This window comes from Lepus europaeus, chromosome 3, assembly GCF_033115175.1.
Source record: "Lepus europaeus isolate LE1 chromosome 3, mLepTim1.pri, whole genome shotgun sequence".
NCBI classification, from domain to species: domain Eukaryota; kingdom Metazoa; phylum Chordata; class Mammalia; order Lagomorpha; family Leporidae; genus Lepus; species Lepus europaeus.
In genome coordinates, this window is record NC_084829.1 from 18491467 (window position 1) to 18510591 (window position 19125).

General features: G+C 42.7%; 1 protein-coding gene across 6 annotated transcripts in view; it reads left to right on the forward strand.

Annotated features, from left to right (window-relative positions):
• Positions 1-19125, forward strand: part of GPLD1 (glycosylphosphatidylinositol specific phospholipase D1) — a 62437-nt gene that overhangs the window by 14502 nt on the left and 28810 nt on the right. For all 6 annotated transcript variants that reach the window (XM_062185270.1, XM_062185278.1, XM_062185274.1 and 3 more), the window contains exons 4-11: positions 1267-1345; positions 3922-4019; positions 4396-4506; positions 5275-5323; positions 5960-6014; positions 18388-18495; positions 18722-18749; positions 18847-18986. In XM_062185270.1, the coding sequence (XP_062041254.1) occupies positions 1267-1345; positions 3922-4019; positions 4396-4506; positions 5275-5323; positions 5960-6014; positions 18388-18495; positions 18722-18749; positions 18847-18986 (668 nt within the window). The remainder of the gene's footprint in view (positions 1-1266; positions 1346-3921; positions 4020-4395; positions 4507-5274; positions 5324-5959; positions 6015-18387; positions 18496-18721; positions 18750-18846; positions 18987-19125) is intronic.

The following is a 19125-nucleotide window of genomic DNA, read 5'->3' on the forward strand; positions in this document are numbered from 1 at the left end:
GATGGACCCGTGGCCTCTACCATAGACGGACGACCTGGCCCATTGCCAGCTCCAGGTCCAGTGGTCTTGCATGGCATTTGAAAAACGAAGGGCCACCTTCTTGACTGTACCTCAGGAACTCTGTCCCCTGTGCCAGGATACTGGAGCAGACCAGATGTCCTGCTTGCTTGGGGGGAATCGGGGAGTTGAGTCACGGTGGAGGCTGGGCTGTGATAGCCTTGGGTCATCGTCTTCTGGCCTGTAGAGGCTATACCGAGAGGCATGGGTGCCAGGGTGGGACAGATGGGACCAGTCAGCCAGGGAAGACATTCCAGAGAAATCCCCTCTTCTCACATCCTTTTACAAGGAAAGCCTTTAAACTTTCGATTATACTGTAAATTAAAAGTACTACCTCAAAAAATTAAAAAACCGAATTTTTTTAAAGAAAAGGATGGGGCTGGTGCTGTGCCGTAGTAGGTTAAGCCCCTGCCTTCGGCACTGGCATCCCATATGGACACTGGTTCAAGTCCCAGCTGTTCCCCTTCCAATCCAGCTCTATGCTATAGCCTGGGAAAGCAGTAGAAGATGGCCCAAGTGCTTGGGCCCTTTGGACTCACATGGGAGACCTGGAAGAAGCTCCTGGCTCAAGACTGGTTCATCTTCAGCTATTGCAGCCATTTGGGGATTGAACCAATGGATGGAAGACCTCTATCTTTCTCTGTAACTCTGCTTCTCAGATAAATGAATTAAAAAAAAAAAAGTTTTGTAACTCCAAAAAGCACGAAGGACATGATCTTACAGTGAATCACAGGTGGCAACTATAAATGGGTATGTACATATAGAAGTCGCATATCTACATACATAAAATTAAAGACATATAAAAGACATTGTCCATGAACTCTCAGAAGCCCTCATGGGCAGCTGTGCTTTTCTCACTTCACTGTGGGTCATTGACAAGCTCATCAACAGCTCTGGGTCAGAGAAACAGCATTAAGGAAATCCCCTTCTACTGGGTAGACAGAAAATGAAAGGGCTACAATTTAAAAAGGTGATTTTAGCTACTTGCTAATTAGTCTATGTTTGGTATGAAGAAGCTGGAGTTACATATTATAGTGTGTTATCTTGGATACCAAGTGAATTTTTATCACTTATGTACTTGGGCCTGCCTTCTTGCCTGCATTCTGTTAGCACGCCTGTAGTCCTGGCATCCGATCGACGGGAGTCGATGGGGCCTGCATTTCCCTGGCTGTTGACCTTGCTCGCTAAGCCCTGTGTTTCCCTCCCCAGCTACTTCTAGAGCACCTGGATGCGTATCAGGCGGGAAGCGTGTTTCCTGATTGCTTCTACCCCAGCATCTGCAAAGGAGGTGAGATGACACTTTGCAGTTAAACAATGCCACTTGTACTCGGTGAACAGGGAGGGTTGTTATCTAAAAATGTATACAACACGGTTTGCCATTATTTTGGTCAGTGATGTCATCCACGTAGTTGGATTTTCCACGTGGTGAAAACTTAGCTGCTTAAGTGTAGATACTTGGAAAGCTTTAGTTTTTGGTGGAAGGATGTTCTGAGTGTCCTTACTTGATTTACTACTTTGTGGCATACGGGAAAACATCTCACAAGAGACAGGAAGGAGTGGGTTTCTGTTCTTCCATCCGGGCTCTTAGCAGTGACCTTGAAAAGCTCCTTCCATACAGAATCTCAGTTCCTGTTGTCTGCAAGGCAGCGAGGATGTTGACTGCCTTGCCGCCTCTCTGGATTGCTGTAGGCACGAGGGTATGGGTTTAGTCCAGTGTTCTGCACGAGGGTATGGGTTTAGTCCAGTGTTCTGCACGAGGGTATGGGTTTAGTCCAGTGTTCTGCACGAGGGTATGGGTTTAGTCCAGTGTTCTGCACGAGGGTATGGGTTTAGTCCAGTGTTCTGCACGAGGGTATGGGTTTAGTCCAGTGTTCTGCAAGTCTGTAAAATGGGCCCGTGGGTTATACCAGGGCCCCAGCAGGCCACAGGAGGTAGATCTTCAAGCTGCGCAATTTAAGGGGTGTTTATTAAGGACACTGTTCTCAAAGGTGTGGATGGACATAAGGAATTGCAGGGGATGATGCAGGAGGCCAGTGATTCTTGGAGTTGTGGCCAGAGAGAGAGATCTACATGGAGAAGGCTGCTCATTAGGAACAGGGCCCTCAGCCCAGGCGCACAGCCACCCACCACAACCCCATAGAAGGGATGCTGAGAGACTAAGCACCCCAACTTCACTCTCTTCCTTTCCTCTGATTTCTCGTTCATTCTCCCCATTGGCCGAACGCAACCCAGCAAAGAGGACCAAGAAGCCAGTTGCAGCAGGTGGCCTTGGTCCCTGGACGGAGGGATCTGGAGGGGTGACTGAAGCCGTCCAGCACAGGGTCGCCTTGGGAGCGTTTCTGGTGTTGGGGTCGTCAGCTGAGTACGTTCAGTCGATCACCTCTTGAGGGATAGTTGTTGTTTGGGATCCCAGGCTTCTAAGCTGTCATACTTTTCCCATAGTCATAGGATTTTTTTTTTTCTGTTTTCTTCTTTGTTAACTATCCTATTGTTTTGCCTGCATTTTGTAGTTGTCTAGCAGATTCTAGTTTTTAGCATTTTCCAAACCATATTCATGGGGGCTGTATTATCTTGATGTTTTAACAGTCCTTTGATATATACAAAAGAAAGCAAAATAATTTGTTCATCTGTTAAATTTGAGAAACACTGGTTAATGTATGCCACTTCTAGATACAGATGCAACACACAATGGTCGAAGTTCTGAGTGGAAAAGTCAGGCAAGCTGATGTTTCTCATGATTTTATAAAGCAATAGGCGCTGGCGCCGTGGCTCACTAGGCTAATCCTCCACCTAGCGGCGCCGGCAAACTGGGTTCTAGTCCTGGTCGGGGCCCCGGATTCTGTCCCGGTTGCCCCTCTTCCAGGCCAGCTCTCTGCCATGGCCCGGGAGTGCAGTGGAGGATGGCCCAAGTGCTTGGGCCCTGTACCCCATGGGAGACCAGGATAAGCACCTGGCTCCTGCCTTCGGATCAGTGTGGTACGCCAGCTGCAGCGCACCGACCGTGGCGGCCATTGGAGGGTGAACCAACAGCAAAGGAAGACCTTTCTCTCTGTCTCTCTCTCTCACTGTCCACTCTACCTGTCAAAAATTTAAAAAAAAAAAGCACTTTGCTGTGTGATGTGAAGGTTAAGACCAGTGTGTGATTGACAGAGGAAGCGGCTAGAAAGAATTATACGATACAGAAGTCCCTTGTGATCACTGAACACCGAATCTTCCCAGATGTTGCTAAATTCACCTTCATCTCCAGTGTGTATAATTCATCAATCTTTTTTCCCATTGGCAATTCCCTTTTACTGCAGCTTTTGAAAATGCTTAACTTTCTCAGATACACAGTGGCCAAAGGAAAGGCTCTACTTCTGTACCAGATGCTCATCAGTTTGATTACAGTCTGTAATCACAGTAACAAGGACAACTGGTGTAAACAGGACCAGAAACACGCCTGACAGGCCTTGGCTTGGGAGCTTGGGCCTTAAAGGCAGTGGCTTTGCTGGCTGGTGTCCCAACCTCCTGGCCAAACTCTTGTCCCAAGAGATTTAATCAAAATACAACAACAACAACAAGAACAAAGAACACAAAAGAAATCAAAACTTAGTCTTAGCGCACAGACATGGGAACGCACTCACCTGGCCACAGGTAACCCTAGCAGCGCGGGCTCTCATCTCCTCCACTGTAGCACCCTTGGCATCCACCAGGGCCATACCTGTCCCAGAGTCACGGCTGGCTCTCCTGCTCCAGGGCTTCCCGTGGACATCCCAAGGGCTTGGAAGAAAAGGGGACTGCGGCATAGCAGGTGGTGCTGGGGTGGGTTTGATGGAAGTCCTAATTTTTATGGAAGAACTTGGAGCCCTGCTTTTGTTCTGTCAGGAAAGTTCCACGACGTGTCTGAGAGCACCCACTGGACACCGTTCCTCAACGCGAGCGTCCATTATATCCACGAGAACTACCCCCTTCCCTGGGAGAAGGTAGGCGACGGCCCTGGTCCTGCCAGCTCCTGTTTTCGTGCCTAATTTACTGTGCTTGGACTTCTCCCCAACACTGAGAGGCTGTTTAAACGCAGGGCTTGGGTTATAGCAGGTGGCTAATTGACTCTTCACTATGTTATTAAAAAAAATGAAAGTTGGGGTATGCCACTCGGTCCAGTAGTAATTAACCTGAATGTACTCCCAGGGCACTGCAAAACATTACAACATGTCCTCTGTAGTCTTTGGTAACTAGAAACTGCAATGTACTTGCCTCTAGTAGTTTGTCAAGGCGTTTATGGAAAATGTCTGCAGAGTTCTTGTTGTTGGAAAATAACCCCTCACGTTGTCGGTGGCCTCTGATCTGCTTGCTTGGCAGGACACGGAGAAGTTGGTTGCTTTCTTGTTTGGAATCACCTCCCACATGGTGGCAGATGTGAGCTGGCACAGCCTGGGCATTGAGCAAGGGTTCCTGAGGACAATGGGAGACGTGAGTTCATGGCTTCATGGCTGATTGGCTGTGCGGGAGTGGTGCTGTCCTTCTCAAGCTCAAAAACGGGCTTCAGAAAGCAGGTGTCACTTGTGGGAATAAGACTTCCTGCCTGAAGCTGTGGCTGGCTAGAATTCCATCTCTTCCATTCATCCTTGTATTCTGCTTGGCCCTGGGTTAAGATCATCCATGGGAGCAGACAACTGATGTCCTTGGAAAGGGGTGGTAGGTGTGTAAAGGTGTGTAAAGTCCCTGGCAATATTTGATAGGTTGTATGTTTTATTCAAGGTCTGTGTCTTCATAAGCTTAGGAACACTTGCCACTCAGTTCTGTTTAAAAGTTAAACTCCCCTTTATTCTGTTTTTATTTTTCTTTGTAATTTTCTGAATGCACGTGCTTTTTAATGAAACGGAAATTGTGATCTTGAACTTCTGGGAGACCCTTCTGGCCGGCAACTAGTATTAATTTCATTAGTATAGGGTGTATATAAAATCTGGTCCCAGTCTGAACTTCGACAGAAGAACCCAAGGACTTGGAGATTTTTGTGTACCTGGGAGGCACAACTGCCCAGAGTAGTTTAAGTACAGACAACTCATGTGTGAATATCACTTTGGGTAAAGTGTTTTTTAACTTGTAAAATGTTAGCTTGAAACCTGCGAGCATCTAGCGTGCCTCTCCAGCGGCCCCCCACCCCCACCCCGGGTGCTGGGTGTGGGAGAGGGCGGGGCTGTGCTCTGTGACCTACACATGATTCTCTTTCTTCCTCAGATTGACTTTCATGGCTCCTACCCCAAGGCTCATTCGGCTGGTGATTTTGGTACTGTTTGTTTATATCTGCCAAATTTTCCCCTGGGATGGTTTTAGTTCACATACAATGAAATCACTATTGAACTTTAAATGTTTTTTTTTTTTTTTTATGTTTTGCTGGTAGCCTATAGTATCTGTTTGAATATTACAGTTCATTTAGAGTACATGCATCCTTCATGTAATAGATGTATTCCTAGAAAGTTGTCTGTTTTTTGTTTAAAAAATTCGACATTTAATGATTGTATCATAATTGTAGAAACACTTTTTATATTGAATTAATATTTTAGCTAGTGTCTCTTAGTTTAGCAATTTTTAAAAGTATTAAATTATCATTTTTTTCTATTAGGAAATTACCTTTAAACACACAAACTAGGTTTAGAATGAGATGTATTTAAAAATCTTTATGGTCTGTCTTACAGTACAAAAAGATTGCCTTTGTTTATATGGATTCTTTATTAATTCCTATGCTCTACTAGCTAAGATTTTTTTAAGATTGCTTTTTCTTAGAGATGTACTTGAACCTAAAACAGAGAGCAGAAACACAATGAAGTGAAGAGCTAGTAATCTGGTTTGTGAGAGCTATGTTGGACGTAGCATGCTGTGTTTGTCACTCATCCATCCAATGTCAACATTTTTCTCACTGTAGGTGGAGATGTATTGAGCCAATTTGAGTTTAATTTTAATTACCTGGCACGACGCTGGTAAGAGCCATGTATGTGTACATATGTGATCTCTGAATGGCCTGTGGGACTTCGATCCTTTTCCTTAGAAAATGTAACTTACAACACAGTCTTCTGTATTTGTAAATATTTAAAGTGTTTTTTTAAAGGACACATAATTGTATACATATGTGGGATAGAATGTGGTATTTCAGTACATGTGTGTGGCGTGTAATGAGCAGATCAGAGTAATTAGCGTCCCCATCAACTCATTTATTGTATCTTTGTTGTGAGAATGTTCAAAGTCATCTCTTGCAGCAATTTTGAAATACACAGTATGTCATGGTTAATTATCATCACCAGCTGTGCAGTAGAGCAGTAGAACTCCCATTTCACTGCAACTGGGTACCTGTTGACCAACCCCTCTCCACCTCTTCCCCTTAACTTGCCCCAGCCCTGGTAATCACCTTTCTGTTCTCTAGATGAACTTTTTTTTTCTTTTTAAAAACTCCACATATGAATGAAGTCAGGAGATACTTATGTCTCTATGACTGTTTGATTTCACTCAGCATAATGTTCTACAGCTTCATTCATGTTTCTGCAAATGACAGGGTTTCCTTATTTGTTGTGCTGAATGTATGTATATTTATGCCACACTCTTTGCCCATGAATCTGCTGATGGATCCTTGGGTTGGTTCTGTATCTTGGCTACTCTGAATGGTGCTGCACTAAATATGGAAACGTAGGTATCTCTCTGATACGCTGACTTCATTTCCTTCTAGTACATATCTAGTAGTGGGTTGTTGGGGCATAAGGTTTTCATTGCATTTATAAATTTTGAAAAGTAAAATTTTAAATTAGAATAGTCTAAATAGATTATTGAAAAAAATTGTGAAGCGTATCAAGCACATAGAAGAATATATACTTATAAAAAAAAATAATGTGCACCTGTGTAGCTTCCACATTCCTTAAGAAACAGGGCATTACTGACATCTTAGAAGCTGCTTAACTTCGCTTTTTAATCATACTACCTTGACTCCTATCAGGGTAACCATATTCTTAGCTTTCATGTTAATCATTTTGTTGCTTTTCTCAACAGATTTACTATATACAAATGTACCCATATGCAAATTTTTGCATAGTTTTTCACCTTAGATAAAATATGAGATTATATACTAATTCCATTTATTACAATTTTTAAAAAATATTTACTCAACTGAAAGGCAAAACAACACAGAGGCACACACAGAGATCTTCCATCTGTGTGTTCATTCCTCAAATGGCCACAATGACCAGGACTGGGCTGGGCCCAGCTGAAGCCAAGAGCCTGGAACTCCATCCGAATCTTCCATGTGGGTGGCAGGGGCCCAAGAACTTGGAAATATCTTCCTCTACCTGTCCCAGACACGTTAGCAGTGTGCTGCATCAGAAGTGGAGCAGCTGGAACTCAGCCCGGCACTTAATGTGGGATGCTGGCATCACAATCAGTGGCCTAATCTGCTGTACCACAACACCCATCCCTATTTTTCAGAATATGTGTTGACGTGTTGTGTGACTCTCCATTGTATGAATGCACCAGTGTACGTTAGTTCATTTTAACATTGATGGACATAGGAGCAGTGTTTACATGTCATTGCTTTATCCATGGTATAGCTATGAACATTTTTCAGGCATACGTTCATGGAGTAGAAGGGGACAACACCAAAAGTAGCTTGCTGCGTCATAGGACTTAGGCATGTGTAACTTTACCTTTTCAAAATGGTCTTCTCAGCCGGCGCCGCGGCTCACTAGGCTAATCCTCCGCCTTGCGGCGGTGGCACACCGGGTTCTAGTCCTGGTTGGGGCACCGATCCTGTCCCGGTTGCCCCTCTTCCAGGCCAGCTCCTGCAGGGAGTGCAGTGGAGGATGGCCCAAGTGCTTGGGCCCTGCACCCCATGGGAGACCAGGAGAAGCACCTGGCTCCTGCCATCGGAACAGCGCAGTGCGCCTACTGCGGCGGCCATTGGAGGGTGATCCAACGGCAAAAGGAAGACCTTTCTCTCTGTCTTCCTCTACTGTCCACTCTGCCTGTCCAAAAAAAAAAAAAAAAAATGGTCTTCTCAACTTATGTGCCCCTTCATACATAGAATAGTTCTGCTTCTTTTGCATTCTCTAATACCTGATACTATCCAGCTGATTTTCCCAACCTGTTTGTATGTGACATCTCATTAAGGTTTTTTTTTTTTAAGATTGATTTATTTGAGAGGCAGAGAGAGAGAGAGGGAGGTCTTCCATTTGCTGGTTCACTCCCCAGATGGCCACAGTGGTCAGAGCTGTGCCAATCTGAAGCCAGGAGCCTCTTCCAGGTCTTCCACATAGGTGTAGGGGCCCAAGGACTTGGGCATCTTCTGCTTTCCCAGGCCACAGCAGAGAGCTGGATTGGAAGTGGAGCATCTGGGACTAGAACTGGCACCCACATGGGATGCCTGGCACTGCAGGAGGTGGCCTCACCTGCCACACAGCAGCACCAGCCCCCTTATTAAGGTTTTAATTTGAATTTCCTAGATTATTAATGAGGTTGCATGTTTTTTCCTACTTTATTAATCATTTGTGTTTGCTTTTAAGTGAAAAACTATTTGAGTTTTTAGCACAATCTTCTGTTGGGTTGTTTGTCCTTTTTATTTTTATTTTTTTAAATATTTAATTGAAAGAGTTGCAGAGGGAGAAATCTTCTATCCAATGGTTCACTCCTCAAATGGCTTCAATGGATAGCGCTGGTCCAGCCCGAAGCCAGGAGTTGGGAGCTTTCTCTGGTTTCCCATTTTGGTGCAGGGCCCAAACACTTGGGCCATCTTCCACTGCTTTCCAGGCGCAATAGAGAACAGGATCAGAAGTGGAATAGTTGGGACTCAAACCAGTGCCAATATGGGATGCTGGCATAGGAAGCAGTGACCTAACCCACAATGCCACTCGCTTGTCCTTTTTATTGATTTGTGGTATTTTTACACAGCCTGACTTTTAATCTTTTGTCAGTTTGTCACTTGTTAGCAATATCTTTTGATGTTTGTGGTGAGTCTCTTATTTAATGGTATATATGTAAAAAGAGAATTTAACTTTAATGTAGTCCAATATATCAGTCTTTTCTTTGTGATCTGTACTTTTGATGTCTTATTTAAGAGATCCTTTCTTATCTTGAGGGCATGAGGTTACTGTGCTGCATGGTTTTCTAATGTTTTATAATTTCACTTATTAACTGTCTTTAGTATATATTCTTGACTATTCCTGAGCAATACTTATTAAGATTTATTTATTTGAAAGAGTTACAAGAGAGAAGGAGGGAGGCAGAGAGCGAGAGAGAGGTCTTCATCCACTGGTTCACTTCCCAGTTGGCTGCAATGGCTGGAGCTGTGCTTATCCAAAGCCAGGAGTCTGGAGCTTCTTCAGGTCTCCCACACTGGTGCAAGGGCCCAAGGGCTTGGGCCATCTTCTACTGCTTTCCCAGGCCATAGCAGAGAGCTGGATCGGAAGTGGAGCAGCTGGGACTTGAATCGGTGCCCATATGGGATGCCGGCACTGCAGGCAGCGGCTTTACCCACTACGCCACAGCACCAGCCCCAATACTTAGTAATTATCGTAGCATTATGAGGGTACTTCAAAAGGTTTGTCAAAAAATGACATTAAAAGATAAGTTTATTTTGTTGCAAAAAGCTGAAATTCGTGCATATGATGGTTCTTCAAAAAGTTCATTGAAAATGCATGTTATAAAAACTGGGTGACTTTCTAATATTTTTACACCCAACTAAACCCATCTTTTAATTTCATTTCTAAAAACTTTAAACAGTAATTGTGTATAAAAACTTGACTTCTGTGAGGTTGGATCTCGCAGCTTGCCCTTCTTCTAAAAAATAATTTGCCATTCTCTGCCTTTGCTCTCTCAAATAAAACTGAGGGTGTTGGCATGTTCTGAGGAAACCTTTGTTGGAGTTTGTTGAATTTAGAGACGAACTGGAGGATAATTTATAATTTTCCTATGTCCAGTTGTATTACTGACGTTTTATAGTTTTTTTTTTTTTTAAGTCTTTAGTGGATCTCCAGGTTAATTTGTTTTCCTACCAACATGTTAAATATGTTTATGCCCAGAGGTGTTGTCTTTTTATTTGTGGACATACATGATAACTTCTTAGTTATATTTTCCAATTGATTTCTAGTATATAGAAATACAAGTGAATTTCTATTTCTGACTTCGCATCTAACAACATTGCAAAGCTATCTTATTCTGATAATTTATCTGAAGATTCTCTGGAGTTTATTGTAAACTCAAAATTTATAGCCTGTAAATTAGGCCCATTTTTCCTTTTCCTTTTTATACTTTTATTAATTTTTTTCTTATAACCACAGTGATTTCTAGACTACAGTGCTGGGAGGAAGTATGATACTGAACATGCTTATTTTGTTCCTAATCACAAAGAAAATGCTTTCAAACTTTCACTATTGTAATGTTGCTACAGATGTTTGTGGATTGCCTTTATCAAGTTATTTCTAGTTTGCTAGTAGATTTTAATTAAAAACTTGTTTAAATGTTAATTAATGTGTAATAGTTATTCAATTTTATGGGATACAGTGAAATACTATTTTTAAATATTTATTTATTTGAAAGAGTTGCACAGAGAAGGAGAGGCGGAGAGAGGATGGAGAGAATGGAGAGAGGATGAGTCTTCCATCCTCTGGTTCACTCTCCAATCGGCCGTAATGGCTGGAGCTGTGCTGATCCAAAGCCAGGAGCTTCTTCTGGATCTTCCACACAGGTGCAGGGGCCCAAGGACTTGGGCCATCTTCTGCCGTCCCAGGCCATAGCAGAGAGCTGGATCAGGAGTGGAGCAGCCAGGACTGGAACTGGCACCCATATGGGATGCCAGCACTGCAGGTGGCAGCTTTACCCGCTATGCCACAGCATCAGCCCCAGTGAAATATTTCAGCAAATGCACAAAGTATAAACTGCACAAATCAAACAATTAGCATTTCCGTTTCCTTATTTTTAGAGCCTCTTACCTATTCTCTTCCAGTTCTTTATGTAACATCTAATACACTATCATGAACTATAGTCAGCGCTGTGCTGTGAAGCAGTGGAACCCTTTACCAGGTCAACTGTATTATATTTCATTTTTGAGATGCAGAAAGATAGAAGGAGAGACTGTGACACAGAATGAGAGCTTCCATCTAATGGTTCATTCCCCAACTGGGGCTGGGCCAGGCCAAAGTTAGGAGCCAGGAACTTAATCTGGGTCTCTCATGTAGTTAGCAAAATTCAAACCATCATCTGCTATCTCCCAGGGCATGCATTAGCAGGAAGCGGAATCAGGAGCAGAGATGGGATATGAACCCAGACATAATATGGGGTGCAGGTGTTCTAAGTGGTACCTCAACTTCCAGGCTTCTGGGTCAACTTTTTTTTTAAACTTCCCCAAATGAGAGAACATTATATTAATAACTTCCAGTTCAATCTGTCTTGTAGTACATGTCCAAATTTTATTTTTTGACTAAATATCCATTATATATATATATATATGCACACACACGATTCCTTTATCCATTCATCCACTAGTAGGCACCTGGGTTAAATACATATCTCGGCTGTTGTACAGAGTGTTACAGTAAACATGAGAGTGCAGGTATCTCTTTGATAGGCTGATTTCAATTCATTTTCTTATGATAAATACTCACAAACGGGATAGCTTGGTCATACAGTAGCCCTATTTCCAGTTTTTGGAGGAAACTCCATTCTGATTTCCACAATGGTTTTACTTATTCGCATTCCCAGCGTCAGTGTATAAGGGTTCCATTTTCTGTGCAACCTCACTGGCAATTGTTTTTATTCTTTTTTTTTTTTTTGCCTTTTCTGCTGATAGCCATTCTTATTGGAGTGAGATGATGTTTACTGTGCCTTTGATCTGTATTTCCCTCATGGCTAGTGACGTTGAACGTTTCCTCATTTATTGATCACTTGTGTTTCTTTTGAGAAATGTCTATTCAGAGCCCTTTCTTAACTGGATTGTTTACTTTTTTTGAGCTTTTTGAGTTCCTTATATATTTTGCATATCAGTCATTTGGCAGATGCATAGTTTGGAAATATTTTCTCTCGTTCTGTCCGTTATCTCTTCATTCTGTGGATTACTTCCTTAGCTGTGCAGAAGCTTCTTAGTTGACACAGTTCTATTTGCCTGTGTTTGCCTTTGTGTCCTATGCTCTAGGGTCTTATCACAAAAATAATCTCCTTAATAATGTCTTGAAGTGTTCCTTCCAATGCTTGCTTCTAGGGGTTTTATAGTTTCAGGTCTTACATGTACATCTTCTATCCATCCTGAGTTGAGTTTGTATGGGAGGTGGGTCGTGTCAGTCTTCCCCATCTGGATATCCAGTTTCCCCTGCATCATTATTGAAGAGTAGGTCCTTGCTCCACTTGATGCTTTTGCTGAGAATCCATTGTCTGTGGATGAATATGAATTTTAGGATGCTTTTGTTTAGAAGGAAATAACTTTTTCAGTGAGTTTGTTATTGGAGTATAAAAATGTTATTTTCATGTGAGATTTTGTATCCTACTGAATTAGTTTATCAGTTTTAATAGTGTTTTGGTGGAATATTTAAGTTTTCTTCTATAGAATGATTAAAAAGATGATTTTACTATCTCCTTTCCTATTTGACTTTTATTTCCCTCTCTTCCTCCCTCCCTCCTAATTGCTCTGGTCAGAACTTCCAGTACCATGTTGAATAAGAGCAATGAAAGTAGGCTGGCGCCGCGGCTCACTAGGCTAATCCTCCACCTTGTGGCGCCAGCACACCGGGTTCTAGTCCCGGTCAGGGCACCGGATTCTGTCCTGGTTGCCCCTCTTCCAGGCCAGCTCTCTGCTGTGGCCAGGGAGTGCAGTGGAGGATGGCCCAAGTGCTTGGGCCCTGCACCCCATGGGAGACCAGGAGAAGCACCTGGCTCCTGCTATTGGATCAGCGCGGTGCACTGGCCGCAGCGCGCCAACCGCGGCGGCCATTGGAGGGTGAACCAATGGCAAAGGAAGACCTTTCTCTCTGGCTCTCTCTCTCTCACTGTCCACTCTGCCTGTCAAAAAAAAAAAAAAAGTGAAAGTGATCTTCGAGATTTTATACGAAATGCTTTTTTAAAAATTTTGTTCGAAAAGCAGAGTTAGACCTTCCCTCCACTGTTTCACTCTCCAAATGGCCACAACAGCTGGAGCTGGGCCAGATGAAAGCCAGGAGTCAGGAGCTTCCTCCAGGTCTCCCACGTGGGTGCAGGGGCCCGAGCACTTGAGCCATCTTCTGCTTTCCCAGGTGCATTTGCAGGGAGTTGGATTAGAAGTGGAGCAGCCAGGACTCAAGCCAGCGCCCGTATTGGATGCTGGTGCTGCAGGTGGCAGCATTACATACTATGCCACAGCACCAATCCCAGGAAATCCTTTTTTACAAGATGTTTATTTGAAAGGCAGAGTGACAGGAAAGGAGAGAAATCAGTCGATCAATCTTCATCCACTGGTTCACTTTCCAAGTAACTGTAATAGCCAGTTCTAGTCCAGACTGAAGCTGAGAGCTGGGCACCCCATCCTGGTCTTTCCGGTGGAGGGGGTGGCAGGGTCCCAAGCACATGGGCCATCTTCTGCCACCTTACTAGGAGCATTAGCAGGGAGCTGGATCAGAAGTAGAGCATCCGGGACTTGAACCAGCACTCTGATATGGGATGCTGGTATCCTAAGCAATGGCTTAACTTGCTGCGGCACAATGCCAGTCCCCTAGAGGAAATCGGTTTAGCCTTTCTCCATTCGATATGAAATTAGCTGTTGGTTTGTCATACATAGCCTTTATTATATTGAGGCATGTTCCTTCTGTATTTGCTCAGAAGTTTTTTTTAATCATGGATGTATGTTGAATATCATCATGTGCTTTTTCTGTTTTTGGATGATCATGATTTTTCTTCTCCATTCTGTGATGGATTGTACTACATTTACTTAGTTGTATATGCCGACCCATCCCTGCATCCCCAGAATAAATTCATAGTGAATGATCTTCTTAATGTGTTTTGGGATTTGATTTAGCAGTGTTTTATTGAGGATTTTTGCACCTATATTCACCAGTGATATTTGTCAACACTTTTTTTCTTTTTCATTGTGTCCCTATCAGGTTTTGGAATGCAAGTAATGCTGGCATTGTAAAATGAAAGAGAACCCTTTAAAATGCAATTTTTGAATAGTTTGAGAAAAATTATTAGTTTAGTAGAATTCGGCAGTGAAGCCATCTGGTCCTGGAATTTTCTTTGTTGGGAGATGTTTATGACTGGTTCAATCACATTACTGATTGATCTATTCAGGTTTTGTCTTTGTGGTTCAATTTGTGTAGAAATTTGTTCTTTTTTCAATAGGTTTTTCAGTTTTGGTATATAGGTGTTCATAATAGTTCCTAATGATCCTTGGTATTTGTTTTTTTCAGTTGTAGTATCTCCTTTTTAATATGTGCTTTTATTTGAGCCTTCTCTTTTTTCTTGGTTAGCAAAAATTTTATCTTTTCAAACAAGCAACTCATCATTGACTTTTTGTATTTTTTAAAATCTCTATTTGATTTATTCTTCTTTAATATTTGTTATTTATCTTGCTAACTTTGGATTTGATGTTTTCCTTGTTTTAAAAAATGTATTTTCTTGAAAGTCAGAGTTACATAGGGAGAGGGGAAGGGGATGGTGAGGGGGAGAAGGGGAGGGGAGAGAGGGCTAACTTCCGTTCACTAGTTCACTTCCCAGGTGGCTGCAATGGCCAGGTCTGGGCCAGGCTGGAGCCAGGAGCTACTTCCGGGTCTCCCATATGGGTGCAGGGGCCCAAGGACTTGGGGCATCTTTCTCTGCTTTTCCCAGGCCATCAAGATAGCTGGATCTTAAGTGAAGCAGCCAGGACCCAAACCCAGGCCCATGTGGGATGTTGGTGTCACAGACGGCAGCCTTACATCTGCTATGCCACAATGCTAGCCCCTTCCCCCTTTTTAAAATTTATTATTTTTATTTATTTGAAAGGCAAGGTTACAGAGAGAAGGAAATGGACAGAGATCTTCCATCTGCTGACTCACTCCCCAAATGGCTACAATGGCTGGGGCTGGACCAAGCCGGAGCCAGGAGCTTCCTCTGGGTCTCCCACATGGGTGCAGAGGCCCAATCACTTGGGCCATCTTCTGCTACTTTCTCAGGCACATTAGCAGGGAACTGGATAAGAAGTAGAACAGTTGGGACTTGAACAAGTGCCCATGTGGGATGCCAGCATTGCAGATGGTGGCTTTACCTGCTGCACCACAATGCCAGTCCCCTTGAGATGCGTTGTTCAGTTGTTTGAGATCCCTTTGTTTTTTTAATGTCGGTATTTACTAATATATACTTCCCTCTTACTGATGCTTTTACTGAGTCCCGTAAGTTTTCCTCTGTTGTGTTTCCATTTTCTCTTTGAAGGAATTTTTAGATTTCCTTTTGATTTCTTCATTTGCCTGTCATTTATTCAGAAGCATGTTTAGTTTCTGTGTATGATTTTAAAGTTTATTGTTGATTTCTAGTTTTATTCCATTGTGGTAAAAATACATGATATGATTTTGATTTTTTAAAAAAATTTGATGTATTTTGTGGTTTAATAGATAGCTTATCCTAGGGAATGTTCCATGAACTGATGAAAAGAGTATGTATTTTGCAACTGTTGAATGAAACATTCTGAAAATATCAGGTCCATTTATATTTGGTTCATAGTTTAGTTTAACTCTGTATGTTTATTTTTTTTCCTGAATGATCTGTCCAAAAGTAGGGTGTTAAAGTCCCCACTACTATGATATCAGTACTTATTTCTGCCTTTAGATCTAATGTTTGTTTTATAAAACTCTACACTTATAATCCTTATATCTTCTTGTTGAATTTATCCCTTGATCATCCTATAAAGCTCTTACCTCTTTTTCAGTTTTTTTTTTTTTTCTGTATTGTATGTTTTTTAAAGATTTTTTTGAGAGGTAGAGTTACAGACAGTGAGAGGGAGAGACAGAGAGAAAGGTCTTCTGCTTGCTGGTTCATTCCCCAAATGGCTGCAACGGCCGGAGCTGCGCTGATCTGAAGCCAGGAGCTTCATCCAGGTCTCGCACGCAGGTGCAGGGACCCAAGGAGTTGGACTGTCTTCCACTGCTTTCCCAGGTCGTAGCAGAGAGCTGGACTGGAAGTGGAGCAGCCGGGATAAGAACCGGTGCCCATATGGATGCTGGCACCACAGGCAGAGGATTAACCTACTGCACCACAGCACTGGCCCCCACAGTTTTTGTCTTAATGTCTGTTTTGTCTAATGGAAGTGTAGCTACTCCTGTTTAGTTTTGGTTTCCATTTTTATGGAATATGCTTTTCCATCCTTTGATCTTTTTCAGTCTCTGTATGCCTGTCTTGGTGGAGTGAATTTCTTGTAAGCAGCATGTTGTTGATAGCGGGGGATGTTTTTTCTTTTTTTTTTTTTTTTTTTTTTTTTCATTCAGCCAGTCTGTCTTTTAACTGGCGAATTTATTTCATTTCCACTCAAGGTTATTAGTCTTGTTATTTTGAAAAATGTCTTTTTATATTTTATATTTAATATCCTTTCTTGGTGGGTTTTATGCTTTCATGTGTTTTTATGATGGTAGTTCTTCAACTGCAGCAGGTAGGACTCCCTTAAGCATGCTTTAGAAACCTGGTCTAGTGGTGATGAACTCCCTCATCTAGAAAAACTCTCATCTAGAAAAGTCTTGATTTCTCCTTCTCTTATGAAAGGTGACTTTGCTGGGTGTAGTATCCTTGGCCGGCAGTTCTTTGCTTCAGAACTTGGAATTTAGCGTTCCCTTCGCCCCTGGTCTTGCGGGTTCTGCTGAGAAATCTGGTTCCTCCTTCGCTGTTGACTTGATGCTTTTCTCTTGTAGACTTCAGAGTTGCTTTGTGTTGTACTTCTGCAAGTTTGGCTAAGTGTGCGTCTGTCCATTGCCAGATAAAGACTGGCAGGTTTATGGGCTCTGCTTGTCGGGATGTTAGGTTTGTTTCTAGGTCATACTCATGCCTAGTACGTGGCCTTTTCTGTTCCTGATGGAATGCATTGGGTGGGGGCTCTCTTCTGAGATGGATCATTTTGGGTAGACTGTATGCTCCGCCCCATCTCCTACACACACACAGCCTTTGTGCCCCAGGACTGGGCAGGTGCCTCCCACCTCCAAAGGCAGCTGACTTCCCACTTGGTTGCACCCTAAGGCAGCAGTGGAGGATCCGGATATTTACAAGATGATTTAAGGGCCATAAAAATCATCAACTGAAAATTCGACTTTGTGTGGATTTACTGAATTTTGAGGCCTGCCTGTGATTGTGACTAAATGATTTATAGGCCTTATATGGCCCACAGGCCAGGCATTGGTCACCCCTGCCCCAAGGCATCCGGTTTGTTCGTTTTCAGTCTTTGGAAATTTTTTGCCTTCTTGTTAGTTTTAGTGATTCATTTAAAAATATTTGTATTTTGTCTAGACGTTTAAACTTTGTTTTTAGAGAGGGCCATTCTAGTGCTCTTATAAAAGTAAAAAAAAAATCTCAATTGCTTCTTATAAATGTACTACAGTCAAATTTTATTGGCTGTGATGGTTTTATAGTCCTGGGATTTTGAAATTAAGATAATTGATTCAGTAGGAATCTAATTCTAAGATACTGCTGTTCGAACTGAGGAGCTGACACCTGTGGTAGGACTGGGTATCCTTTTCACTACTTAGCTTGGGTGCTCTAAGATGAGGATGCTCGGAGCAGGAGTCAGTTTTGGTGTTAATGATACTTGAATGATTCGGTTGAAGAGAACAAAAATACTGTGCTCCTTGAATTCACAACATTAAACACACCCCTTTTATACCTGATAGTTTCCTATCTTTGAGATGATTAAGATACCATTTGTCATTCTGTACCAACTTTTTTGTGCCTTAGTTTCCCTTTTTTGGAAAAATGAGATTATAGTAATACTCACCAAGGTCAGCATTTGGCATAGCGGTTAACACACTGCTTGGGATGCCCACATCTGCTGTCAGAGTGATGGTTCTATTCCTGATTCCAGCTTCCTGCTAATGGGTGCCTTAGGAGGCAGCAGGTGGTGGCTCAAGTTCTTGGTCCCTGCCACCCATGTGGGAGACCAAGGTTGAGTTCCTGGCTTCAGCTTGGCTCATCCCTGAGCATTTGGGAAATAAAGCAGAAGATCTGTCTTTGTACCTTTAAAATAAATACAACAAATACATTTTAAAACAGAAGATTACCTCCTGGGGTCATTTGTAGGATTAAATGAGTAACGCATGGGGTCTGGCATATAATCGTGGAATAACGGTGTTGCTGTTTGTTAATATCTTCAGTCAGAACCACACTTCTTATTCTGATGCATCTCAGGTACGTGCCCGTCAAAGACCTACTGGGAATTTATGAGAAGCTCTACGGTGGAGAAGTCATCACCAAGAAAGTGATTGTTGACTGCTCATACCTTCAGTTCCTGGAAATGTAAGTGCGACCCAGAGGAAAGTCTGTGCCTGATCTTACTGTGACTTGGTTAGCACACGTGCCATGTGTCAGTTTCCTGAGTAGCTTTTTGGACCCACGGATTTTGCTTGTTCAAATGTGTGGTGGCAGGATAGTGGAAATGTGTGTGCGGAGGTTTTTGTTCATTGCTTGATTCGTGTCTTGGAGGCAACTGCTACTCACCGTCAACTGACTGTTTGTCCTGCAGGTATGGTGAGGTGCTGGCTGCTTCCAAGGTAAAGGCTTTGTTTTTCTAAATCTTATTGGAGAAGATTACACCAGTGCCAAGAATAGTATCTTCCTTACATCTTCTTCCCTCTCCTTCGGCCATAGCTCTATTCCACTTACTCTACGAAGTCCCCGTTTCTGGTGGAACAATTCCAGGAGTATTTCCTCGGAGGGCTGGATGACATGGCGTTTTGGTCCACTAATATTTACCGTGTAACAAGCTTTATGTTGGAGAACGGGACCAGGTAAACTGTTACTCAATGTCTCGGACTGATTTCTCCCTGCTTGTGGATCCATGGCCAACAGATCTGTCAGGTTTTTCAGCTGATCACATCACAACAAAATGTCATGAAGTGCTTTCCTGATCTATTCAAGGAGGAAAAG